Source organism: Spermophilus citellus (genome assembly GCF_964194105.1).
Source record: "Spermophilus citellus genome assembly, chromosome: 5".
Taxonomy (NCBI): domain Eukaryota; kingdom Metazoa; phylum Chordata; class Mammalia; order Rodentia; family Sciuridae; genus Spermophilus; species Spermophilus citellus.
This window is the reverse complement of record NC_138186.1, coordinates 59,013,766-59,041,204: the sequence shown is the minus strand read 5'-3', so window position 1 is coordinate 59,041,204 and position 27,439 is coordinate 59,013,766. Positions and strand designations below refer to the sequence as shown.

General features: G+C 45.8%; 1 protein-coding gene across 1 annotated transcript in view; it reads right to left on the bottom strand.

Moving 5' to 3' along the window:
- Positions 1 to 2,991: 2,991 nt before the first annotated feature.
- PTK7 (protein tyrosine kinase 7 (inactive)) overlaps positions 2,992 to 27,439 on the bottom strand; it is a 70,161-nt gene continuing 45,713 nt past the window's right edge. Inside the window, exons 3-20 of the mRNA XM_081295839.1 lie at positions 26,945 to 27,047; positions 26,397 to 26,587; positions 26,152 to 26,302; positions 25,329 to 25,477; positions 24,833 to 25,099; positions 21,151 to 21,284; positions 20,859 to 20,994; positions 20,593 to 20,712; positions 17,768 to 17,917; positions 17,510 to 17,660; positions 17,287 to 17,414; positions 15,674 to 15,877; positions 14,768 to 14,923; positions 13,748 to 13,980; positions 12,477 to 12,557; positions 5,438 to 5,589; positions 4,239 to 4,417; positions 2,992 to 3,849 (exon numbers count right to left, since the gene is read on the bottom strand). Of these exons, the coding sequence (XP_081151965.1) occupies positions 3,689 to 3,849; positions 4,239 to 4,417; positions 5,438 to 5,589; positions 12,477 to 12,557; positions 13,748 to 13,980; positions 14,768 to 14,923; positions 15,674 to 15,877; positions 17,287 to 17,414; positions 17,510 to 17,660; positions 17,768 to 17,917; positions 20,593 to 20,712; positions 20,859 to 20,994; positions 21,151 to 21,284; positions 24,833 to 25,099; positions 25,329 to 25,477; positions 26,152 to 26,302; positions 26,397 to 26,587; positions 26,945 to 27,047 (2,846 nt within the window). The 3' untranslated portion in view covers positions 2,992 to 3,688. The remainder of the gene's footprint in view (positions 3,850 to 4,238; positions 4,418 to 5,437; positions 5,590 to 12,476; positions 12,558 to 13,747; positions 13,981 to 14,767; positions 14,924 to 15,673; positions 15,878 to 17,286; positions 17,415 to 17,509; positions 17,661 to 17,767; positions 17,918 to 20,592; positions 20,713 to 20,858; positions 20,995 to 21,150; positions 21,285 to 24,832; positions 25,100 to 25,328; positions 25,478 to 26,151; positions 26,303 to 26,396; positions 26,588 to 26,944; positions 27,048 to 27,439) is intronic.

The following is a 27,439-nucleotide window of genomic DNA, read 5'->3' as shown; positions in this document are numbered from 1 at the left end:
ACACATGCTAGGTAAGCGCTCTGCCACTGAGCCACAACTCCAGCCTGGAAAGGAGGGTTTTGGTGATTGATGACTTTCTAGAATGATGCCTTTCAAATATTTTTTAAAAATATTTATTTATTTTTTAATTGTAGTTGCACACAATACCTTTATTTATATGTGGTGCTAAGGATCAAACCCAGGGCCTCACACATGCTAGGCGAATGTTCTACCACTGAGCCACAACCCCAGCCCGGGCCTTTCAAATATTTCTGAGTGCAAACCACAATAAGAAATCATTTTACAGGTGGGCACAGTGGCATGAGGCTGAGGCAGGAAGATCACAAGTTCAAAGCCAGCCTCAGCCAAAGCAAGGCACTAAGAAACTTAGTGAGATCCTGTCTCCAAATAAAATACAAAATAGGGCTAGAGACGTGGCTCAGTGGTCGAGTGCCCCTGAGTTTAATCCCTGGTACAAAAAAAACCCCATCATTTTACATTCTAACCTGAGGTGAATTAGATGATTATTCCCAACTATCCACTCCCAGTGATAGGATTATACTGCAGGCCCTTGGGAGCGGTGGGCTCTTTATCCTCAGATCCAATTGATTTCAAACTGAAAATATTCATTCCCCAGGGGATCAATTTCATGACCCTCTAAGGATACCAAAATCCGTAGATACTCAAGTCCTTATATAAAATGGCAATAGTGCTTGCATGTAACTTATGTACATCCTTCTGTATACTTTAAATCCTCTCTGTATTGTTTATTTTTAAAAAATTTTTATTTATTTATTTATTTATTAGAGAGAGTGAGAGAGAGGGAGAGAGAGAGAATTTTAGTATTTATTTTTTAGTTATCGGCGGACACAACATCTTTGTTTGTATGTGGTGCTGAGGATCGAACCGGGGCTGCACGCATGCCAGGCGAGCATGCTACCGCTTGAGCCACATCCCCAGCCCCTCTCTGTATTGTTTATAATACCCAATATAAACACCTATTATACTATATTATTAAGAATGATGATGAGAACCAACTCTACATAGGAGGATGTGTATAGGTTGTACACAAATACCACACCATCTTACATAAAGGACTTAAGCACCTGTAGATTTTGTTTTTTGAGTTGTTTTTGTTCTGTGGTGCTGGAGATCAAACCCAAGGCCTCAGGTATGGTAGGCAAGCACTCTACTACTTAAGAGTGTACCATCACCATCCCAATAGCTATACACCCAGCCCAAGTGTCTGCAGAGGTAAGGTGTATATCCTGGAACCAGAGATAAATGAGGGATAGTTGTATACCTATGTCTTTTGCCATGTGGTAACTGCAATAACTCCTACTGGTGCTGATGCAGAGTTTTATATATGAATTTGGCCAATAAAATGTTAACACACCTGTGGTTTTAAATGTGCTTCTGTGATTTGGCTTGACCTCTTGTACTTCTGCCACTGCATAATTGCAATCTCTAGATGTAGACAGACTAGATTTAAACAGCCTAAAGATAAGCCCAGCTGAACTTGGATCAATCAACATCAGCCAAACCTCTCCTACCTGCAGATCCATGATTGAGAGAAATGTTTGTTGTAAGCAAATGAGATTTGGCAGATTATTATGTAGCATCACCATCCCATATAACCCTATACATTAGTCCCCCCTTACCCATGTGGGTATGTGCCAACATGTTTTTCAGATGCCTGAAAGCTAGGATAATATCAAACCCTATGTATATTGTTTTTTTCCTATACAAATTTATTTAAAACTCATGAATTTTTTCTGGAATTTTCCATTTAATATTTTCAGGCTGTGGTTGATTGCAGGTAACTGAAACCTTGAAAAATCAAAACTGGATAAAGAGGGATGATTATGGTTTCTGAGATTAAATGAGAGAATACCTATTAAGTTCTCAGCAAAGTGACTAATATGGAGTAAGTCTTCAAAAATAATAGCTGTTATATCTTTTCATTACTGAGAAGTTGGTGAGGAACAGAAGAAACTAGAATAATTTCAGAGATATGGACTCATTGCTTTAGGTCAGGGAATCGGGCAGAAGTTACTGGAATGAGGTGAAGGACACCAATGATGTAAGGGGACAGAATTGAATCAGTGGAGGGCTGAGATCCCTGTAGGAATAAGACCTCGGAGGTGTCTATATATCACTTTTCTGCTCAGTTTTTTTTTTTTGTTTTGATGCTGGGGATTGAACTCAGGGGTGCTTTATCACTAAGCAACATCCCCAGACTTTTTATTTGAGACAGGATCTTGCTAAGCCACTGAGGTTTTCCCTAGGTTGCCAAAGCTGGCCTCAAACTTTGTGATCCTCCTACTTCAGCCTCCCAAGTTGCTGAAATGATAGGTGGGTGCCAATGTACCCAGCTACCTTTCTTCTTAGTTCTACCTGAGTTATTACCTTCCCAGAGTATTTTGTGTGTATGTGTGTTGAGGGAAGGGTTCTGGAAATAGAACCCAGGGTCTAACATATGATAGACGTGCTCTACCACTAAGCCAGAACCCCAGCTCTTCCTAGAGTTTTAACGGGACGCAGAGTCCAAGTCTGACATCGATCCCTTCAATCCTACTCCAATTTGTCCTCCCTTACACTTCTACCCTACCCACCTGAGGGTGGTGACAGGGGTGCTAGGACTAGGATTAGTATGTGGCAGTTCCCAAGGGTTGGATGGACAGACAAGATCTTGTGCCTCTGAGCCTACATTTCAACCATCTGTGAACTGGAGGCAAGGACCAGTGTCTATCCGTTAGTCCCATCCAAGTTTTATCAGACTCCATGAAGGATCACAGCTCCTTCTGGTCAGCAAGAAGAAAGCAGAGCATGAGCAGAAGCAGGGATTGAGTCTCAGAAACAGGTTGTAAAAAAGGCTTCTTTATTGACAGCAGCGAGTGTAAAAAAACAAAAACAAAAAAAACACAAAACAAACATTAACAACAACGATGATAAAAATGTGAGGCAGGAGTGGCCCACCCCACCATCTCCTCCAGGGCCCACCCTCACCTCCCATGCCCACCCACCCCACGCTGCAATTACATACAAAAGCCGCCCATGGTGCATACAAAAAGGGCGGGTTATAAGTGTCAAAAGCTCCTGAAAACTCCTTCATCTGCCAGGCACTTAGGATGAGAAAAGGAGAGAACCATGGGGGTAAGACGTGGGTCTGGGTAGTGTGCACAAGCTCACAGCAGGGAGGACTCACTTGCTATGTCCTCCACAGTCCTGGTGGGATCCCTAGGTGGGAACCGTGGGTTAAAAGGCCCCTTGGCCCTGTGTGCCCAGAGCTAGCTAGCCAGCCCGGAACTTGAGTATATTATGGAACTCCCCGCAAACCCGGCTCACCCCAAGCCTAGCCCTCCCCAGGCAAAGTTGGCAGATGAGTGGCAGAGCTGGACTTGGTCAAAAGGAGAAGATGCAGGCCAGAAATAGGGGTTACCTGAGGCACCCACATTGTCCCTCATGAGGGAAGGGGTGGCAGAGAAAGCTGCCCAGCCCAAGGCCTAGTCACCCAGACTGGGTCTGAATCAGCCTCCCTAAGGGCTGAGAGTCAGGAAAAAAGAGGGAAGTCTGCCTGCTGTGTGTGGGCAGGAACCCTGGGGCCCAGGAGGACAGGGATCTTGCCCATCATGCTGTAGGCTCCCCTCAAGAGGTGTCCTCTCCCCTGCCCATGCCATCCTGAGGCACAGCCCATTGGGTTCCCTCCTCACGGCTTGCTGTCTGCAGGGCTGTCTCCCAGGGAATTGGCAATCTCGCTGAAGGAGGGCCGGTCCTTGGGGCTGAGGGCCCAGCAACGCTGCATCAGCCGGTAGAGCTTAGAAGGGCAGCCCTCAGGCTGGGGAAGTTTAGACTTCCCAGCCTGCAAATCTGCAGGGAAGATGGGTGGAGTGTTAGGCAAAACATTTAACAACCTATCCAATACCTTGTGAGGCCTATCGTTCTCACAAGCAGTCACATAAGTATGACTCTAGGAGTGCTGGCCAGTGATGTATGGATCTTGACTCGAGCAAGTATCCTGCAAGTCCTGTGGGAGCTTAAGTTATCTGATGGACACACAGCATTGCAGTTGGGGCCAAGAGCTATTTGCCAACCAGTACAAAAGTATTTTAGTATTTTAACAACTGGAGTAGTCCTATCTGTGTACTTGCTAAACACCAGTCCTAGGAGGGCCCTAAGAAAACTCTGGTGTGTGTGTGTGTGTGTGTGTGTGGGGGGGGGGGGCATCTGGAATCATCCTTGGGAATACAGCTGCCTACCTGCCAGAACTTCGTCATCTGCCTGCCCACCATGGGGCATCTCTCCATGGGTGAACACTTCCCACATCAGCACTCCAAAGGCCCAGACATCAGACTTGGTGGAGAAGTCACCTTCCAGGATGGCCTCAGGGGACATCCAGCGTAGGGGCACCCAAGCCTGGCGGAAGTGGTAGTACTCACTGCAGGATAGAAGCAACACAAGAAGCACAGTTGGGTGGGGCCAGGACCTTGAGTCCCAGCCTCCTGCTAGGTCTGGGACTCCTCCTTGGGCTGAGGTCCAGTATTTCTCCAACAAGACACTCAGAGAGATAATATATGTCCTGAGCACCAAGGTACACTGGGTAAATTCTGGAGACACCCACATGGGGTTTTAGGGTTTAAATATTCCATTAAAATAATATTTTGCGTAAATGTTAATTAAAAATAAAACTAATAATCATACATACTGTAATGGTTAAAAAAAATTGTGAAAAAGAACTCATTAGGGATAGAACTGTAGCTCAGTGGTAGAGCGCTTGCCTAGCATGTGTGAGGCACTGGGTTCGATCCTCAGCACCACATAAAAATAAATAAAATAAAGGTCCATCAACAACTAAAAAAAAAAATTTAAAAAGAGAATGTCTTAAAAAAATGAGCTCATTGAATGGAAACAGTTTTATTAGTGATAAACGAACTGTGACCAAAGCAACAGTCAGATGAACTAGGGTGACTGGGAACTAGGTGACTCAGGGGAGGTTCCCGGAGGGCGCCACCTAGCATGTGTAGGCATTCCACACTTGATCTTAGCCAAAAGGCCGAGAAGCAATGTGTAGGCATTCCAGAGCCATCTCTGCCCATAAGGCTGAGCTTGGAGTCTTAGTCTTCAAAATAATAACTATTGAATTTAGGAAGTTACAGAGGATGTTATATGAATAGTTACACTACATAAAAACTATTAAACAGTTTGCCTAGTTATAACAACAAAAAGGTGTATCATTTTTTGTCACTACAGAAAACTTACAAACATCAGGGACCCACTGCTGGGAAGCCTGATGTACCTTTGGACAGAGGATGGGAAGGCTCTGCTCCCTTCAGGGCCTTCCTACTTTGGACTAAGTAGTCATGAAGTTCTTTCCCACATACCCCCAAACTTTATCTGCCCTCTGCCCATCACCCTCTGGGAAGGAGTACAGAGCCCCCATTCTTCTAGGCCCTTCTACCTGTTGTACACGTCCTTGCTGAGACCTAGGGCCGACACCTTCACCTGTCTCTGGGCGCTGACCAGGCAGTTGCGAGCAGCCAAGTCCTTGTGTACAAAGCGGTTGTTGGACAGGTGCTCCATGCCCAGGGCCACCTGGGTGCACAGGGCCACCTGGAGAGAAAATAAGGGTCTGTCAGAACAGTCCAGATCCAGGGCTTAAGGTGACCTCCCTTGACACCAACCCTTGTTGTGCTGGAGTGCTGCTTAGGAAGCCCAACAACAAAATAACCTCAGCTTCCTTTTCTATAAAATGAGGATAATACAGTACCTGCTTCACTAAGTTGCTAGAAGGTTGAATTAAATGAAATAAAGTGCTTGACATCATTCTGATACACAGCAAGTATGAGACCTAATGAGTAGTACATGGGGCTGGAACAGAGTAACCATTTGTTGAGTGAGAAATAACTGGACAGTAATACCAGCTTATATCTTTAGGGGTTACTTCTTCTTTTTCTTTTACTTTAAAAGTAGGTATTTAAGTAAAAAACTGTGTGTGTGTGTGTGTGTGTGTGAGAGAGAGAGAGAGAGAGAGAAAGAGAGAGAAAGAATACAGACACACAAAACTGGGTGCCTCCAAGGAAGTAAACTGGAGTCTAGGGAATAAAGAGATAGTTAACTTTTAGCTTAAATTTTTTAGATTGGGCAGGGAAGCAAATCAACAATGCTAGCACCCCAGAAACCCCCCAAGGATTCCCTCCCAATGCTACATTCTCCCCCACCATTAGCCAAGCATGGTGGTGCATGCCTGTAATCCCAGCAACTTGGGAGGCTGAAGCAGGAGGATTGCAAGTTCAAGGCCAGCCTCTGCAATTTAGTGAGGCCCTGCCTCAAAAACAAAACAAAACAAAACAAAAAAGACTAGAGATGTATATAGCTCAGTGGTTGAGTGCCCCTGGGTTCGATCCTCAGTACTACCAAAAAGAAAAAAGAAGAGATCCCTGTGAACTATGGAAATTATTGAATAAGTTACTGGCCAGCTATGTGTCCTTCAGGCCTACAGATTCACTCTAAGGATCCCTAAAGGAGAAGTCACTCACTACATAATGCAATCATGAAGGGATGAAGAACACCGTTAGTAACCAAAGTCACCAGTGATCAAGGAAATACAAACCAAGACCCATGACACATCAATTTACACACAACTGGTTGCAAAAGTTCAAAAGCCTGTCTTCAGCTTATCTAAAATGGTTCAGAAATAAATGCATAAAAATGATAATACACTCATATGTCTCTCTGTGTGTGTATACACACACACACACACACACGAAATTATAAAGGAAATGGGGCAAAATGTAAAAAATTGAATCTGGATATAGGTTTGTAGGAGATTCTTGAACTTTTCTTATTACCTTTTTTTTTTTTTCAATGCTGGGGATTGAACCCAGGACCTCATAGAGCACTAGGGAAGTGCTCTATCACTGAGCTACATCCCCATCCCTTTAAGTAAATGTTATTTTTTTTAAGTAATTACTTTTTTTTTAATACCTTGATTTGTTTATTTAGCTTTTTTATGTGGTGCTGGGGATTGAAAACAGTGCCTCAAGCATGGCAAGGCAAGACTACCACTGAGCCACAACCCCGGCCCCTGTTACTTTGAGACAGGTTCTAAATTGCCCAGACTGACCTTGAACTTGCAATCCTCCTTCTTAGCCTCCCAGTTAGCTGGCATTATAGGCATGTGTCACTGTGACCAGCTTGTTGTTACACTCTTCAAAATACGAAATACCAAAATTAAAATTTACCTACCCCTAACATACAAATAGCCAATAAGCACATTTTAAAAAACCAACAATACCTGACTAAATAAACAAAAGCAGGCCACAGAGGTTGGGGGTTGAAGGGTTGATTTTAGATAACAGGAGACATCTCCTCTGTAACACCAAAAAAAAACCCAACAAAAAAAAAACCATCATGTATGAATAAAAAAATAAACAAATATATGGGGCTGGGTTTGTAGTTTGTAGTTTAGTGGTAGAGCGCTTGCCTTGCATGAATGAGGCACTGGGTTCTATCCTTAGCACCATATAAATAAAATAAAGATATTGTGTCCATCTACAACTAAAATAAATAAATAAATAAAAGTAAATATATTGTGTCCATCTATAGCTAAAAAAATAATAATATTTTTAAAAAGCTAGTTTGTAGATTTCCTATTAGCAAATTAGACTCCTCTGTGGACCAATAATGAGATTATGTTATGAATTAACCAAGGATTATTTATGTTTAATCTGATTCTACACTTCTGGGGTTAAAAAACAAAGAAAGAAAGAAAGAAAGAAAAGGGATGGGAGGGAATAGGGGGCTGCTACCAAGTTAACTTCACGCAGGCGAGAGGTCAGCCTTTTAGTGGAAAGGAAGGGCTGGAGGTGTGTAGCTTAGTGATGGAGCATGTGCTTAGCTCAAGGTGTTGGGCTCCATCTGCATCACTGGAATAAATAAACAAGCAAATAAATAAAAGAGGCCAGGGGAAGGACACTGCTGAGTACATACTGGGCCAGCTGCCTTTTCTCACGTGCACTCTGAGGCAGGGCTCATCCTCAGCTTTGTCCAGAATCCACAGCCAGGTTTTACATACAGCCCAGTGTCAACACCACAGCTACCTCTCCTGGGTCACATCACTGGTGAGGGGCTGGCTGTCCACCATTACAGAACTGGCCCTTTGGCTTCCCTTCACCAGACTGGCCCCCAGGGTTACAGGCAGGCCTGTAGAGTAGCACAGTCCAAGTGCTGGGAGAGGGGTCATTCCAAAGTGGCTCTTAGCCTTCTGTGCACTGGCCAGTGACATCCCTGTGGGTCTCCACTGGTGGTTTGCTAACTAGGGTCACAGCCTGTTAATACAATATGAAACCAATTTACCGAATCTTAACCAATATTAAAAATAAATGAAAACAATGGAATAGAAAATAGCACATCACCATGTGGCTATCTAAACTTAAGTTAATTGAAACTTCCTAAGATTTAAAATTGAACTCCTCAGTCACTCTAACCACATTCCAGGTCCTCAATAGCCACATGGGGCTATTGCTGACCATATTGGCCAGGAAAGATACGGAAAATTCCATCATTGTAGGGGGCTCTATTAGACAGCACTGATCTAAACCACTACCAGAGTGGACCTTGCTACACAGCCAATGTGTTGCCTGGCACTCTATCAACACAGACGTGGCAAACAAATTATACCATCAGAACTGGGGAAAATTTTTTTTTTATATATTTCGTTATGAAAGTAAAGACACAAAATCTCTGGATAGCTTCCAACCAACACAGGGTTAAAGTGGGGCCAGATGGACAATCTGCCGAGATTACTGAGCAGCCCTGGGTGCAGGTGCTGCACTAGGTCTCCAGGGGAAAATAGAAGCCAATTCCCCAAATGATCTCTGGAAGACCATTCTCAGAATGTCCGAAGTGCCTCTGGTAGTCTAAAAGTGCTTAATGATCAGTGGTCATCATAAACAGGGTTAACTCTGCTTCAGGCATTAAAACCCCAGGGCACTGTCCTATCTGTAAGTGGCAGACAACCACTTTGGTATTGTGCCCACCTTAGACCTGCAGCTCCCCTCAGCCTGCTCTCACTAGATCTAGCTCACAAGCTAAGCAATCTACTACAAGTCAAGAGAAACAGAAAAGTGGACCTGGCACGGTGACTAACATGCTGTTTTTCCAAAGAGGCAGTGTTTCTGGAAATACTGGCTAAGTGAGGATAGTAAAAGAGAATTCTGTTATTCCCTAGCCAAGTAAGTCTTTCCTTGCTTCTGTTATATCCTAGCCAAGTAAGAGTTTCCTTGCAAGATGCCATAAGATGGCCATTGGATTAATTGTCAAATACTGTTATAATATCCTTTTCTTTGGTAAACACCAGACCCACCCTTTCCTTTCCAACTTTATCACCTGGAGGGTTTGCCCAAGTCCCAGCTAACCCACTATGACTACTAAGCTCTTCCAACAATGGGCTTTCTGTTTCTGCCCAAGCATCTGACTGGATAAAGCACAGACCTCCAGGTATGCTAAGCTGAATCTGCTCCTCCTTGTTGTGTAGTAGGTGATCCATTTAGCAAGCACAGGTCATTTCTCTGGCTGCTATTGTCCTCTGACATCATCCTATCAACTACTCTAACAAGCATTACCTACAATTGTGCCAACTCCCAGGGCCCATGTCTTTCATTTCTATGGCTGCCCACAGCTGTCTTAAAATTCCCCTGGGGCTCCTCTCAGCCCACTCACCTTCCTTCCAACTCTAGTTGGCCAGAGAATAGCCAGCCCACTGCCCCACCTTCCTCTAAAACCTTGACTTTTCCTCCTTGCATTCACTCCTATAGGCCTTAGCAATATGAAGTGAGAATGCAGCTCACTACATTATTAGAAGGAAATACCTAAAAAGTTTTAGTATATCATTTCTAAGAATTTTCATTTTTATGGAATCCCCCAAAGCATTGTTTTTGAACAGCTCATCCAGACCCACATGGGGGGCTGGGGTTATACTCAGTGGTGGAGCACTTGCCTGGCATGTGTAAGGCACTGGGTTTGATCCTCAGCACCACATAAAAATAAATACAGTATTGTGTCCACCTACAACTAAACATAAAAAAAAAAAAAAAGACCCATATGGGTCTTGAAACCAATTTAGTAGGTTTAAAAAGCAAGAAAAAAAATCTGGGCCCAGTGACACACACCTGTAATCCCAGCAGCAGGGGAGGCTGAGGTGGGAAGATTGCAAGTTTGAGGTCAGCCTCAACAACTTACCAAGCCCTAACCAGCTTAGTGAGACCCTATCTCAAAATAAAAATAAATAAATAAAAAGGGCTAGGGATGTAGCTTATTGGTAAAGTGCCTCTGGGTTCAATCCCCAATACCACCACCAAAAAAAAAAAAAAAAAAAAAAAAAAAAAAGAATAAAATAGTACATATCAAGTACATCAAATGTAGAGTTGTGAAAGTTCAATTTTAGTTTTAGTTATATATATGTGCATGCTTGGGTGCATGTGTGGAAGGGTATACATGCTGGGTCATGAGCAAAATGCATTTCTTATAGGAAATCCCAATCAAAAAACATTTCAAAGCCACTGGTTTCCAACAGGGTTCCTCAAAAATTTTTTTTCTTTTTTGATACTAGGGCTTTCAGCATTCAGGCTCCTAGAACTTTATGAGCTTAAGAATCTGCTACAGAGAATGGGGTTGTAGCTCAGTGGTAGAGCATGTGCTTAGCACGCACAAGACCTGGGTTCAATCTCCCGCACCTAAATAAATAAATAAATAAATAAATAAATAATGACCTGAAGAGATTATTTTAAAGATTTAGGTCCTCAGAGGTTGGGGTTGTGGCTCAGCGGCAGAGCACAAGACTTGCGCGTGTGAGGCACTGGGTTTGATCCTCGGTACCACATAAAAATAAAAATATTGTGTCCATCTACAACTAAAAAAATATTAAAAAAAAAAAAAAGATTTAGGTCTTCAGGCCCCACTCACAAGCCCTCTGATTTCCTCATTCTGAAGTATGGTCTATAAAAATTTTAAGACAGGACTGGAGATGTGGCTCAAGCGGTAGCACGCTCGCCTGGCATGTGTGCGGCCTGGGTTCGATCCTCAGCACCACATACAAACAAAGATGTTGTGTCCACCGAAAAAAAACTAAAAAAATAAATAAAATTCTCTCTCTCTCTCTCTCTTTAAAAAAAAAAAAAAAAAATTTTAAGACAATGTCTCACTATTTTGCCAGGCTGGTTTCAACCCACTTGTGCCCAGAAGGATCACTGCATTCAAGTGATCGATCCTCCTACCTCAGCTTTCCAAGTAGCTGGGATTCAGGTGTGTTGCACCATGCTCAGTGAAATCTGCTTTTCTTTTCTTTCTCTTTTTCTTACTGGTACCAGAGATTGAACCCTGGAGCCCTCTACCACTAAGCTTCAGCTCCATTTCTTTTTATTTTTTTGAAACAGGGTCTTGCTAAGTTGCTGAAACTGGACTCAAATTTGCCATCTTCCTGCCTTAACTTCCTGAATTGCTGGGATTACAGGCATGTGCCACCATGCCTCACTGAAATCTTCATTTTTGAAAAGCATTTCTCCTATGTGATGCAGAATAGTGTCCTCAGAAAGTATGGAACTCAACTTTTTGAAACTCCCTCATCAAATTCAAAATGCTATAGGGAAAAAAAAAAAAAGCTGGGGGGGGGATGTTTAGCTAAGGGGGAGATAACTCTCAAAAGTGTCCCTCAGGTCACTTGACAGAGATAGCTGACTTCCTGTCAGCCTACCTCCCTGACCCAGACACACAAACTTACCTTGATCCCCTCCCTCTTGAAGCCATCATCCCCTTCCTGCCATTCAACTAGTTCCTGTCCTTGAGAACTGGACTCAATGGCTTTTTCTACCAGGAAACCTTCTTTGTTAATCACAGCTGTCTGTCCACCTGAAGGACTCGATTGTCATCAACATCTCTCATCGATGCCGCCCACTCACTTCCGAGTGGTACCTCAAGTCCCCAGGTCTGTAATGTCAGACTCATTTACCTAATCTCCCCCACTAAATCCTAAGAGCCTGAGGGCAGGCTGTCCATTCAGAGAAGGGCCAGCTACCCCTGGAGCCTGGTGAAACCCACTCAGGGCCACACCCAGCCAACAGGCCCTGGGACTTGGACTACATGCAGCCTCCCTACTCAGCTCACCATAGGTAAATAGGTGTCTGGTTCCAAGGAAAGCTCCTGCCCCAAAGGCAAGGGCCAGAGCTGCTTTCTATGTGACGTCACTAGGAGAATACAAGGCTATTTTCAGGCTCCATAAGTGGGGCAAGTCCCTTAACCTTTCTAAGTTTCAGATTCTTCCTCCACAAAATGGGGATAATAACATATATTTCGGGGGACAACAGTGATGAGTAAAATAACACATATGAAGTTCTTACTATAGAGCCTGACCCTTAGGGAGCACTGAATAAAACAGCAGCTCTGTTACTATTACTGCCCTTGCTCTCGGCCCACTCTTGGGACCTTTCTCCCCACCTCCTCACCTTCTGCTTGGTGCTGAGGGGCTGTGACTTCAACTTCTCATCCTTGCTCTTGGAAATCCTCAGGAACTGTTTGAGGTCTCCCTAAAGGAAGAGCCAAGCATCTGTGAGGGCAGAGTCCAGCTATGGCATGAATGTTAGCCCTGCCTTAGTTTACTTACTAAAGCAGTAAACTAAGCAGGCGCCTACACAGATTCTGCCTAGGGAGGTGGTAAGAAGGCCCTGACCCCAAAGGCCCTCCCAACCTGCCCCCTCTCCTGTGGGGAAAGCTCACCAGAAATGTGGGAATTAAAAGTCACATACGAAATGCCTTCTAGGAGCTTTGTCAGAAAAGGAGGAGAGCTGTCCTTCCTACCCTGACAAAGCTTCTGCCCTTAGGAAGCCAAGATGAAAACACAGGCCCCTACCCTGTCCTCACAGATCCCTGAGAAGACACCCCTGTCCTGCAGACAAAAAAAAAATCTACTAGACAAAAATGAACATGGAGAATACCAGCAGCTGAAACATACACAAAGCACCTGTAAGTACTTGTTAATGGACACACTGAGAATACTCCCTCCCCCGCCCACTCCAGAGCTGGGAGACTTAACAAGGGGATCAGGGACTAGAGCAACTGGGGAATGAAGAGGAAAGGGCAGCTCTGGGAAGGGCTGGGTGGAAAGGAGAAGACTGATGCAAGGCTAACACATGCCAGAAGAGGAACTGGGGAGGCAGTGGGAAAGAAGGAAAGGAAGGAGAAAGAAAAGAGGGAAGGGGTGAGGGAAGGAAGGGAAGAAGGAAGAAAGGCCAGCCAGCTAGTCAGCCTGGTCTAACAAGTTTATTCTCAAGGGGTGACAAGTCCTGGGGGGAAAACTATAACAAATCAAAGATCAGAATCAGGGGCTGGGGTTGCAGCTCAGTGGTACAGTGCTTGCCTAACACACGTGAGGCAATGGGTTCAATCCTCAGCACCATATAAAAATAAATAAATAAAACAAAGGTATTATGCCCAGGTACAACTAAAAACAAAACAAAACAAAATTAAAAAAAATAATTTAAAAAAAAAGGTCAGAATCAGGGAAGTTGACCCAGAAGATGCCCTAAAACAACTTAGGATCAAGCAGACACTGACAGGAAAGATGGGGTGCTGGTGAAGGAAGGGCAGGTGTCGGAGAACTGGGAGGGTAGGGAGCAGAGCATCTCAAGGTGGCAACAGCAGGCGGGCAGAGGTCTCAGCTAAGACCACATAAGATAAGACCTCCAAGGTGTCCCTGCCCCCATCTCTGCTAGCATACCAGGTCCACATATTCCAGCACCATGTAGTGGGGCTCAGCCTCCCGGCACAGCCCCAAGAGCCGCACCACATTGGCATGATTCAGTTTCCCGAACATCTCAAACTCCCTCCGGAAGTCCAGTTGCTGCTGCTCGTCCTTGCTCTGCAGACTCTTCACAAGTACTAGGGTCTCTGCCACACCCTCTTCCAAGCCCTGTGCCTTCGCCAGGAACACCTCCCCAAACTCGCTTTTTCCTGTGGGTACAGATCTGGGTCAGGCTGCTGCCTTTACCCAAGCAGAGGAAATCACTAGCTTGGGGAGGACCTATGGCCTCACATACAGTGGGGAGTCTTTGCTCCACCCCACCTACCCTGGTGGGCACTAGCCCTGGTTCTGTTCATCCCTCCCCCTGGGATTCAATGACTCCAAGAATAAAATAAAATGGTTGGACAGATAGCACTTTCCAAACGGTGGTTTACATAACAATTTTTGGTGGTTTATGATAAACATGTGTTTAATAGTTAAATGTTTTAAAGTATGTTACAAAAAAAGCCAACTAGTACAAACCCATAATTCTCACATTTTTTTCATATAAAAAAGCTAACTTTGCTTTGTTTTCTCAATACTGGGAATTGAACCCAGGGGTGCTCTACCACTGAGCTACTCCCCAGTCCTTTTTATTTTTTATTTTAAGACAGGGTCTCACTAAGTTGCCTAGGTTGGCCTTGAAACCTGTGATCCTCCTGCCTCAGCCTCCAAGTAGCTGGGATTATAGGCATGTGCCACCACATCCAAGGTGTCAATTTAATACAAAACATCAAGAGAATAATACCATAGGCAGGACCACAGGCGGGACACAATCTGTATGGAGGTAGCCTAGCACACAGGGGACACCCCAGATAATATCTCCACCTATGCTCTCCCATCTCTTACATGCTAGGGTTCACAGACATCAGGGTCACCACCTGGCTATCACCAAGGCTCAGAACAGGCCTGGTGACATATAATGAAGCAGGATCATCTGTTACTAAGGCAACATACCCAGCGTGGTAATGGGCTGCAGGCTGGCCCGTGGGAAGTGCATCTTATCACTTGTGCTGTGCCGCTTGTTGGTGGCTGCAGAGCCAGAGCCCAAGCTAGTCAAAGCCACTTCCTCCTGGATCTCTGCTGAGGTTTGCCCATTCTGCAAAGGCCCACCTGGAAACATGGGACATGGGGGCATGTCAGAATGAGACCTGACACTCCAGCTACCACGGGGACCTCAGATCTTTCCCTGTCTCCCTTGCTTGCCATGTGGGGCCAATCACCTTGTTCCATGTGATAAGGTCAATGCCACTGACAAATTGATGAGGCTGAGAGGAGAAGCAGGGATGGGTTTCTCTTAGTATATGACCACTTATTATAGCTGATTATGACCTCTGAAATGAACACACCGCAGAAGTCTGAACCACCAGTCCCTGAACATCAAATTTCAATCAGGCCTTTTCTGTTCATGGGGCCTCCTATGGGCATGGTCCTAACAGCCACAAGGGGGAAATCACAATGGGGGAAACCCAAGCCCTGCTCTGAACATCTAAGCTGACAGGAGACCCACAAATGACCGTAGGGAGTGCCCTGTCAGGGGAAGAGGTTAGGAAGATGGACACAAAGAGATTGCCCTTGGGGGACTGTTAGACGTGGGGGAGAGATGTGCTACAGAAACATGTATGCATATACTACTATATTGTATGTGTCATTTCGTGCTGGGAGATGCCTGGGAAACAGGCAGTGGTCAAGAGGTTCCAATGAGGAAGAATTGAGTGAGGCTGTTCAGTAGCTAAGGCCCTGGGAACAGGCCAACACCAGGCTTCCAGCTGGGGTGAGACAGTCCCAGTTCCAACACAGACCTTCAGTGCCAGGGCTCACTCCTCCGTGGCTAGGGAGGGGTCCACCTCCAGGGGTCCTCACCATTCAGGCACTCCATCTCCGGCTCCTCACCCTCAGGCTGCTTCTGGAGGCGCTTGGCTTTGCAGCGCTTCTTGCAATAGAACATGAGGCCCAGCACCGCGATGATATAGGCCACAGCAGCGCCCACTGACAGCCCAATGGTCTGGATCATCTTGTAAGGAGGAGGGCTGCCTGGGCCCTCGGAATCTTCCAGCACGGGCTTATCTAGAGACACATAGATGAGTTTGGACAGGGGCTACTGCAGCAAACCAAGCCCTATTTCTCTACTAAACCATCCCACCTCACATATGACAACTTCTAGATATTTCTTGGCCTAATCAAGGCAGAGAGACAGGGGGAGTTCACTATCTTTACTGGCTTTAATGAGGGCCAGCAGGTCCTTGTACCCATGAAGGTCACTGAAGCTCTGAAGGAGATGAGCCCAGTGATTCCCCAACTGGCTGTGCATCAGAACTCAAGACAGGGATATATATGAAAAATACCTCTCAGGGAGCCACCACAAACCCACACTATTAACAAGCTTCCTAAGTGACTCGATATTGTAAGCAAGTCCTGAAGAACATTTAGAAGCTTCCAATTTAGAATCCTAGTCAGGGCCTAGCAGAGAGCAGGGATCTCAATAAACCTATGTGTAGAAGGGGTCTGCTAGTCTAGGGGCTTTCAATGGCATATGGAGAGAGCTCCAAGGGGTCATCAGCTGAACTGAGGGCAAGAGGAGTCCATAAAGGATCCCTCAGGGGCTAGGAATGTGGCTCAAGCAGTAACACGCTCGCCTGGCATGCACAGGGCGCTGGGTTCGATCCTCAGGACCACGTAAAAATAAAATAAAGATGTTGGGTCTGCCAAAAACTGAAAAATAAATTAAAAAAAGGATCCCTCAGTTCTTACGTGTACCCCAACAGCTTCAACCAAGGGTCTGGCTACTTAATTTTCATTCATTTAAACTTCCATATAATATGCTATTTAGAAAAACAATTATTCTGCTAAAACAAGAGTTTGTGAACCTTTCATATAAACCCTTCTATGGGCTGGGGCTATAGCTCAGTGGTAGAGCACTTGCCCAGGATGTGTGAGGCACTGGGTTCAAGCTTCAGCACCACATGAAAATAAATAAATAAAATAAAGATATTGTGTCTACCTACAACTAAAAAAATAAAAAAGGAACCCCTTCTATCTTACAGATGCAGAAACAAGTCCCCAGATGGGAGCTACCGCCTCCAAGGGCATAGGGCTGGTTAGCAGAAGTCTGATCCAGGGCCTTTTTACCTAACACATCATCCTTTGGTCCTGTAGGCCAAAGCCACCTTGTCCTACTACATCCTGACATAATCCCCTCCCCACCCACTCAAGTAGCTGTGTGGCTGCTCAAAGACCCAGGGAGAAGCATTTTAGGAAGAGGACACTCCCCTCCCCACCCATCATACACATCCCGGCTGTAAAACGTTAAATAAATGACAGTAATCCTAAGCAAGGAATCTAAGAATGTGCCATGGCACAGTGGAGGGGACATAGCTGAGTCTCCTCTCCCATCACAAAAAGGATGCCATCTATGTATGACGAGAAAGAAGCCTGGCTGCACCACTTCCTGTGCAAGACACCCCACTGGGCCATACCCACAACGTAGAGGGGGGCCTCCGTGTGTTTGATGTTGCAGCTGTTGCCTGCAATGCAGGTGTAGCGGCCTGAGTCCTCGGGGGCCACATCATGGATCACAAGGGAGCCGTTCTGGAAGATGTGCATCCTGCCCAGAGAGAACCACAGCACTGCCCACCTGGCCAGCTTCTGAGCCAGAACTGGAGAAGAGGTAAAGTGGGTGTGGAAGGGAGGATGTTCTACCTGGGTCCTAGCTTGGTAGGATCTAGGATGCGGTCTTTGCCCTTCCACTGAATGAGTGGCTTGGGGTCCCCCTGGGCCTCACACCGCAGCAGGGCCGTGTGGCCCTGGTACACGGTCGTGCGCTCTGGCTCTACCTTGAAGGTGATGAAAACTGGATGGGAAGAGACCAGCAAGGGATAGGAGTGGTGAGCAAATGGGGCCAATATAGGGGATAGGCTGTGACCCCCCAGAAGGCCTGCCAGCCCTGACTGGTCACACCTGCCACAGTGAGCTGAACATGTGCACGGATCTGGCCCTGTGGCCCATTGGAGGCAATGCAAGTGTAGTTTCCAGCGTCATCTCTGGTCACCCGGGCAAAGTGCAGGGTACCAGCATTGTCGGTCACCCACTCCGGAAGACTGCTCCCATCTGCAGGGAAAAGGAAGGGACATTATGGGATGGACCAGAATTACAATGGGTGGCTGGCAATGCCCTCAGTCACCCACCTCTACTCAAAAATAAGCCATCACTCCTTATTACCATAGACAAAGTCCAAACTTGTGGCAGGGCGCAGTGGCGCATGCCTTTAATCCCAGCAGCTTAAGAGGCTGAGGCAGGAGGATTGAGAGTTCAAAGCTAACCTCAGCAACTTAGCAATGCCCTAAGCAATGTAGTGAGACCCTGTCTCTAAATAGAATATAAAAAAAGGCTAAGGATGTGGCTCAGTGGTTTTAAGTGCCCCTGAGTTTAATCCCTGACACCAAAAAAAAAAAAAAAAAAAAAAAAAAAATCCAAACTTCTGTGCCAGATGTTGGAAGTCCATCACTATTTTTTTCCCCCCAATTACTAGTCTCACCTTCTCCTACTGCCCATGCAACATTCCACTTCTGCCAAACTGGACTTCTGAGTAGAACAAAGGTTGGCTTTGTTTTCATCTCACTGCCTGTCACTCCTCACTCCTAGAACCAACCCATTCTTGCTATCTGCTAATATCTCAGCCTCCAGATTCATTTTTTTTTAAAAGATAGAGTGAGCGAGAGAGAGGGAGAGAGAGAGAGAGAGAGAGAATTTTTTAATATTTTTTTTTTAGTTTTTGGCAGACACAACATCTTTGTTTGTATGTGGTGCTGAGGATCGAACCCGGGCCGCACGCATGCCAGGCGAGCACGCTACCGTTTGAGCCACATCCCCAGCCCTCCAGATTCATTTTGAGTCCCACATCCCCTGCAGAACCTACAACCCTACTCCCACTCCTACTGTTAGTGGGAATGTAAAAATTGATCCAGGATGCAGTGGTGCATGCTCATAATCCCAGCAACTTGAGAGGCTGAAGCAAGAGGATCACAAGTTCAAGACCAGCCTTAGCAACTTAGAGAGGCCCTAAGCAATTTAATGAGACCCTGTCTCAAAATAAAAAATAAAAATAAAAAGGGCTGTGGATGTGGCTCAGTGACTAAGTACCCCTGGGTTCAATCACTTGTACCAAAAGAACAAAACATCTGGGCACAGTGGCACACACCTATGATCACAGCTATTTGGGAAGCTGAGGCAGGAGGATTGCAAGTTTAAGGTCAGTCTCAGCCACTTAGTGAGGTCTTAGGGAACTTAGCAAAAAACCCTGTCTCAAAATAGAAATAAAAAGGGCTGTGGATGTGGCTGGGTTGTAAGCACACCTGGGTTCAATCTCCAGTAGCAAAGAAAACAAAACTGGCCAATCCCTTTAAAATCAATTTGGCAACTCACATCAATCCCTTGCTTTTTTTTTTTTTTTTTTTTTTTTTTGCAGTATTGGGGATAGAACCCATGGGCCTTCTACCACTGAGTTGCATTGCTGGCCCTTTTTATTTTGAGACAGGGTCTTGTTAACTTAACCAAGATGGTCTCAAACTTGTGATCATACTGCCTCATCCTCCCAAGTAGGCTTTCACCACCACACCCAGCTGTTCAAACCCTTTTATACATAATTATTCCATTTCTGGAACTCTTTCCCAAAGGAGGTAGGAGGATCACAAGTTTGAGGCTAATCTGAGCTATTTAGTAGGACCTAGTCTCAAAATCAAAATAAAAAGAGCCAGAGATGTAGCTCAGTGGTAGATTGCTTGTATAGCATGTGCAAAGCCCTGGGTTCCATCTCTAGTATCACCACTGCCCCCCCAAAAAAAAAGGAAAAGAAAGAAAAGAGAAAACATATAAAATGATATATACTCAGGCATAGAAGCATATGTCTGAAATCCTAGCAAGAGGAGAATCATAAATTTGAAGTGAGCCTGGGCAACTAAGTAAAACTCGAAATAAAATTTTTAAAAAGGGCTGGGAACATAGTTCAGTCTTAAAGCACCCCTGGGTTCAATCCGCTAGTACTGCAAAAATAAGTAAATAAAATTTAAAAAATATAATAAATGACATATAGTTGGGCTGGGGGTGTAGCTCAGTGGTAAAGTGCTTACCTAGCACATGAGAGGTTTTGGGTTTGGTCCCCAGCACCACACAAAAATTTGATTTTTAGGGGCTGGTGTTGTGGCTCAGTGGTTGAGCACTTGCCTAGCGTATGTGAGGCACTGGATTTGATTCTTAGCACAACGTATAAATAAATGAATAAAATAAAGATCTATCAACAACTAAAACAATTTGGTTTTTTTGAAACATAATATATAGTTATTATCTGTACCTTGTTTCTAAAATAAGCCACATCTTACTCATCAAGCTGAATAAGTGAAAACTATATATGTAATAAATTGCTATGTAAAAACAAAGAGGCACAGAAAAAGGACATACACTCAAGAAAATGGATAATGGGATTACCATCCCCACCCACCTCTCAAAATTTTCTAAAGGAGGCCACATTACTTATGTCAGAAAGAAAAAAATAGGACTTCACAGCACTGTCTTGATTGACCCAACCACTTGCTGCCTTGAGACGTCTTCTGTTTTGTCCAACGCTGCAATTTGACCCTTTCTGGATCTGGCTTTTCCTTCGTAACTGGATTATACATCGGCCCTACATCTCTATCACATTTCCTGGTGTGGTGCTGGGCACTCAGTGGGCTCTCAGACATGCACACCTATTAGTGGACTGCCCTGCCTCCCGTGTACAAAATACCCACCTGCCCGTACCCACTTAATTGTGGGCTTCTCTCGGCCGGTGGCTGAGCAGGGCACAGTAGCCTCCTTATCAAACTCCATGCACTGCTGTGGCTGGGGTGGCGGCGTGAACTTGAGCTTTTCTGTTTAAACAGAAGGCAGGCAGGTGGGGAGAAAGAGGAGAAACTGAGGCAGCTAAAGGCCAGGGGCAGACCCGCTACTCCTTCCCCATCACTTTCCTGCCCAGACGGCCAGGCACTCTCCCTGCACATCATACATGCTGGCTCACCCAGCACTTGGACACGAGCCTGGGCCTCAATGCTGCCGGCTGGAGTGCTGCTCACACAGCGGTACCATGTCCCATCGTACACCTCCACGTTGTTGATGCGCAAGGTCCCATTCTTAGAGATCTCGAACCTCGAGTCCTGCAGGATATGGTCAAGAGGTATAGCAAGTGAACCCACACAACAGCTCCCTGCAGGCAGCCTCAAGGAGAAGAGAACTCTTGGGGTGAGCAGAGACAGAGCAGCAGAAGGAAATCCCCTCCTACAGCACATCCACCAGCAACCTTCTCATCTCACCTCAGAGATAAGCATCTGGTTCCGGTACCAGATGACCATGGGTTTAGGTGTGGCCTGGGTTAGGCAATGCAGGTAGCCTGGTTTGCCTTCCTCTAGCTGGCTGTCTTGGGGCTTCTTCAGCCATGTGGGCACAGCTAGAGGGACAGGAAAGAACAGGGAAGGCTGTTTAATAGGTCTCCAGGGCTGGGGATATAGCTCAGTTGGTAGAGTGCTTACCGTGCATGCATAAGGCCCTGGGTTCAATCTCTAGCACCACCAAAACAAACAAAAACAAAAAACAAAAAAAAAAACCCAGGTCTCCAGAGCCAAAGGACGCACCCCTAGGAAGTTCTAATATCCCACTGGGCCCTGAGTTCAGAAGCCAGAGGCTACTTGAGTGATTACTGCAGCAATAAGCTCTTAGGGTAATTCCAGCTCCTTTCCAACATTATCTTAGTTAATGTCACAATAAACCCCCAAGGTAAATATTCTATTTCTTGCTAAGAAAACAGGTTCAAAGAAGTAATGGTGATTGGCTAATACATAAAATACATAAAATGCTGGTGTATGTAACTCTAATACCCTGACTCTGAATTCCTCCACAATGTGCCAAGGCTCAGTGCTTAGATACCTGTTCTATTCTAGCCATAGTAGCTCCCCTAAACAATCTCATCCAATCCATGACCTTCAATAACAAACCTATACCCTGACTCCTGACTGCCCACCTCCACCATGAGCTTCAGACTTGTAATACAGATGCCTATTATACACAGCTGCCAAATGGAAATTCAGGCATTCAAGCTTCGTGAGTATAAAGGAGAACACATCATTTCCACCCAAACCTGTTAGACTGCTTGCAATGATAGCTGTCAACTGTCTTCCCATCCATTTCATCTCCTTAATGTGATGGTAACACTTTCCCCACCAAAAGACACCCCATTTCTCTACTCCCTGAAATGTGGGTGGAATCTGGGTGGCCAGTGACTTGCCTTGTCCAACAGAACATAATGAAAGGGCTGCAGCTCCTGCTTTTGCACTCTTGGAATCCAGCTTCCACATGAGCAAGACTGGCCTAGCTAACTGGAGAAGAAGGCTCTGTCAACTGCCAGACTTGTGAATGAGGTCATCGGAGACTAGCCTGCCACCAGCTGAGCTATGAACTGACCGCAAACGTGTGGGAGCCCAGTTGACAGCACATGGAGCTGAAACCCCCACAGAATCAAAAGCAAATCAACCAGGTTTAGGAGTGGCTTGTTATGCGGCAGTAGAAAACCAATAACACTTTAATACAAGCTGAAGTCCTCGCTAAGTCCTTACAAGGTCTCTACCTCTCCAATGACCTTAGTTGCTCTCACCACCATTTATTCAGCTCAGGCCTGCACGCTATGCTGTTCCTCCAACTCATAAATCCATTTCTGTCTTGGGGTCTATCACGTGGCTCATTCTCTCCTTAAGTACCAACTCAAATGCTACCATCTACTGAGGTCTTCCCTAAACTTCCCTCCATCCCATCCTGGTCCTCTCTGTCACTTACCCTATGTTAGTTTTTCTTTATAGCTGTACTGCCACTTAAAAATTATATATTTGTTCATTCAACTGTTTTTCTCATTTTCTTCATCTCCCCACTAGAAGAAAAGCCCCACAAGCAGAGGAGTGTTTGCTTTGCTCCCCACTGCATTTCCAGTCCCAGAAGAGTACCTAGCATGGAGAAGGCACTCACCTAATCTCTGCTGGTCTAGACGCAGTCCTGGAGCTTGCCTTTCTCCAAACTCTACCTTCTACCAAGCAGCAACTGAACCAGCCTTGCTTTTATCAGGCACCCTTCTCAAATTCCACAGGCCTCCCTTTTGAAAGTTACACAGAACACCCAGCATGGGTCATTCAGTGAACGATCAAGACCTGTAGTTCCCAAACTTGGGCATACATAAGCACCTCAGAAGCACTTGTTAAAGACACCTCTGCAGATGGGGAGTAGGGCCTGAAGTCTGAATATTTAAAAGAATCCCTAATGAAGAAATGACCACAGACCCCATTGGAGAAAAGCTGACTGCAGCTTGTATTTGTCTGCATGTTGCTGTTTAAGTGTCCTGAGCACCTGTTCTCTGTGTGCTGCAGCTTCGCACTTGAACCAGTACCGGAACATGAGAGAGAGCACGTCTTTTGAGATTCCAGTATCATATATATGAGAATAACACCATCACAACTTTACATTTACAGAGTCCTTTTCATGTTCAAAACTTTGCAAATTTACCCACATGAAAAGATTAGTAATGTAAAGGTAAGTGGAAGACACAGATAACAAAACAGTCTGTACATGTATGTGTCTTTGGGTATACTATAGTTTGTATTATATATCCTTTGAAACTATCACAAAAGCTTGCAATGAGATATGATATAAAGAAATAGAAAACAAAAATAAATAAATCCTACTGAACTCAGTGGCATATTCCTGACAATCCCAGCTACTCAAGAGGCTGAGGGATTAAAAATCTGAGGCTTGGGGCTGGGGATGTGGCTCAAGCGGTAGCGTGCTTGCCTGGCATGCATGCGGCCCGGGTTCGATCCTCAGCACCACGTACAAACAAAGATGTTGTGTCCACCAAAAAACTAAGAAATAAATATTAAAAAAAAAAAATTTAAGGCCAACCTGGGCAATTTAGTGAGACCCTATCTCAAAATAAAATTTTTAAAAGGGCTGAAGATGTAGCTTAGTGGTATAGCACTTGCCTAACATATTTAGGCTCAATCCCCAGTATGACTAATCAATCAAATAAAGAAATCCCTATACCTATCGCAAGGTATATACAAGGCTTTATCCTATGTGTTTTGGTCATATCTATTGCTCCCCCTCCTTTTTTATTGGTACTGAGGTTGAACCAGGGGTGCTATTTCATTGAGCTACACCCCTAGTCCTTTATTTTTTATTTTTGAGACAGGATCTCTCCACATTGCTGAGGCTAGCCTCAGGTTTCTAAGTTGTTAGGATTACAGATGTGTACCACCTGCCCCTGGCTCGTAAGTAACATATTTATTAAAGAAACTTATAAAATATAACAAATATGAGAAATTAAAACACAGTGAAAATCATCTATTATTTTGTCCACCATTACTTCCTGAAAAAGAAAAACAGGATTTTTAAAAAAAATATTGTTTTAGTTGTCAATGGACAACTATTTACTTATTTATTGCAGTGCTGAGAATTGAACCCAGTGCCTCATGCATGCACACTGAGCCACAACTCTAGACCCAAAAAAGATCTTTTTTTATATACTGCATTTGATCTTTCCAACAACCTTGTAAGGTAGATAGTGGGTTATTGACCCATTATATGTATGAGGTGACTGAGGCCTAGCAAGGCAGATGACAGGCTATCCATGGTTATTCTACTCATTAGAAACTGAGTGGACCCAGGTCTCCAGACTCCCAGTCAAGTGCTCTTTCTTCTGTGGCAAAAGGACCATTTTCCTGTGAGTGCTGTAACTATTTCCTCTGATGTGCTATGCCAAACTTTGTGCCTGGCTCCACACTTTCTCCCAACATCACCTCTTAGCCGGTGACCGATCCCCAAGGTTGGGGGGCCTAGTGCTAAGAGAGCCTCAGTTGAGCACCAAAGAAGGCTTCGTCTATTACACCAGAGTCCAAGCCCTCCTATGACATGGGCTTCCCTCCACCTCTCCTCAACCTTCAGAGAAAATGGACTCACTGGCCACAGTGATGTTGAGGTCCTGTCGCCGTTGACCAGCCAGGTTGGCTGCATGGCAGGTGTAGACACCAGCATCGCTCTCGGCAGTAATGGCAAACACCAGTTCATGGTCCTTCTGGTAGACTCTGCCATGGGTAGGCAGTCGGACTCCTGCATGCTCCCACCATACACTGGGCTCTGGCAGACCCTGGGGAGGCACGCACGCCACACGCTCCTCGCTGCCAGCTGTGAACACCCGTGGCTCAAATGGTAGCATGTCTTCAATCTCTGCAGGATTGTAAGGGGAAGGTGACCAGCCTGATTTCTGTGAGTCCTGGGATACATGATGTTTTCCCCCAGCAAGCCCGGGGCCCCTTCCAGTCACAAATCCTCCCCTGTAGCCCTCTATACCACCTCTTACTAGCCCTATCCTCCTCCTCCCTCTGCCCTCCAGCTGGTAGCTGAGTGAAAAGAGGAGCCTAAATATCTACATGTCACTGCAGCACCAGGGGCTCACCTGCCAGGTGAAGCTTGGCCTCCAGGATGATGGGTGGACCCCTCTGTCCCTGGCCAATGCAGCGGTAGGTTCCTGCATTGCGTGGTCGGACCTGGGTCAGCAGCAGGGACCCATTGGCAAACACTGTGGCTCTGCGGAGATGTGGGGGACTACAGAGGGGAGAGAGGGCTATTTGGAAGAAGTGGCCCATAGGCCTCCTTCTGGAAGGGCATACAATGGAATTCTATCCTGCAGAGGTCAGAAATGTCCTCAAGCCTAAAGCCAGGCCATGAACCTCAGAGCCTAAGGATCCACACCCTCAAGAACCAGAGTCATGCCTGACACTACAAAAGTGCTATCTGCTTTCCTAGAGCCTGGGCAAGAAGCAGAAGTCCCAACAGAGGGACTAGATGCTCCTAAAACCTCTGGAGGTATTTGCCTCCTCCAAAAAGTGTGTAAGTGTGTGCATGTGTAGTGTGAATAGTGTTTTTGCCTTGGACCTTTCTATCCAGAAGGTGATCACATAGATTCCGTGTCCCTCCCTTGGATCTCTAACTCTCTTCCTCATCCCAGAAGACCCAGGGGGAAGGCTGGAGGGGGAAGAAAGCCATTCCTAGCTCACAGGGTGCCTTCATATGAAATGCCTTCATATGAGACTTCCCTTTGTTGGACTCATTTTGTAAAAACAAAACATTATACTGCCATCTGCTGGAAATGAGAAGTAATACATGTACAAATCCATGATGTTTGTTATTTGAACTAAATCTGCATCTCCTTGGGAGAACAAATGTGCAGTCCACAACCTGTTTCACAGTACTGGAAGGCTCCCAGCCAGATGTCTTACCGACTGCGGTTGTTGATTGGAGTATCATCCTCAAAGACCCACTGCAGGTTTGGGGGTGGTTGGGCTGAGAACTGACAATGGAACATGGCCTCCTCATTCCTTGCCACTACCACATTCTGGGGTGCCAGCACCACCCTGGCAAAGCTTTCATCTGCAATGAGTGGAAGTGCAGCAAGGTCAGCAGGCAGGGTAGTAAGCGCTCTTCTATCTTGGCCTCGCCTCCTCTTACCCCAAGCCAGGCTCACCTGCAATGCTCAAGGAGAAGTTCTGGCTACTGCAGGCCTGGCCAAAGGCATTGTGGGCACAGCAAGAATAGAGGCCACTGTGATCAGGACTGGCCGGTCGGAGGGTCAGATTCCGCTCCTTGCTGCTGACTGTGTGATTGCTCTGGCTGTCAGAAAGGGGGGTCCCATCTCGGAACCACTGGTAGGTGGGCCTGTGGGGCAGAGGAGGTCAGTAGCAAGGAGAAAGGGATACTCAGCGGACAGGACAGAGAGACCCTCAGTCTACAAATGGAGAAACTGAGACCTGAGGAGGGGAAGTGCACAAAGGCACACATCATTCAGGGACAGAATCAGAGTGAGATTCCAGATCTCTCAGTTCTCAGAATCTAGGCTCACTCAGCGCACAGTGCTGCCCCTCCTCCGATCCCCAGGGGCTGGCATGGAGCAACTAGGGACAGGCGAAGAGTACTGGTCAGGGGAGCAAGGTCCAACTGCAGAGGCTAGGATTTGGGGGAACATCCTGCTTGTCTAGAACAGCCCTCTCTCATCCACCCTCCTTGGCTCCTTACCGAGGGTGCCCGTCAATGTGACAACGAAGCGTGACCTGGGTCTGTGGCTGGATCTCAGCTTCTGAGGCTGGATGCTTCAGGACCACAGGACCTGCCTCAATCCCTATAGCAGAGGCCACAGTGGCAATGAGGTCAGAGCAGCAGCAGAGGGGAAGCAGGACAATCAGGAAACCACTGAATTGTAAGGCTCTGGATACAGTGACCACTGGGGCCCTGGCTGGTCAGGCCTGAAATGTGGCAGGCGGCCTCATGGCCCCTCCCGCAGCAGAAGATAAATGGGCCAAGACTTGAAGGGGGAAAAAAATACTTTGGAAAAAATGAGATTCTCAGTAGAGTATGTGCTTAGCATGGGTTCAATCCCCAGCAAGAAAGAGAGAATTCTAACTTCTTCTTATCTACGTAAGCAGAAAGAACTGACCACAACTGCACTGTCTTCCCCTTTCAACGGGCAGTGAGAAAAGCTGAGCAAAGGTGGTGAAGGTGGTGTCCCCAAAG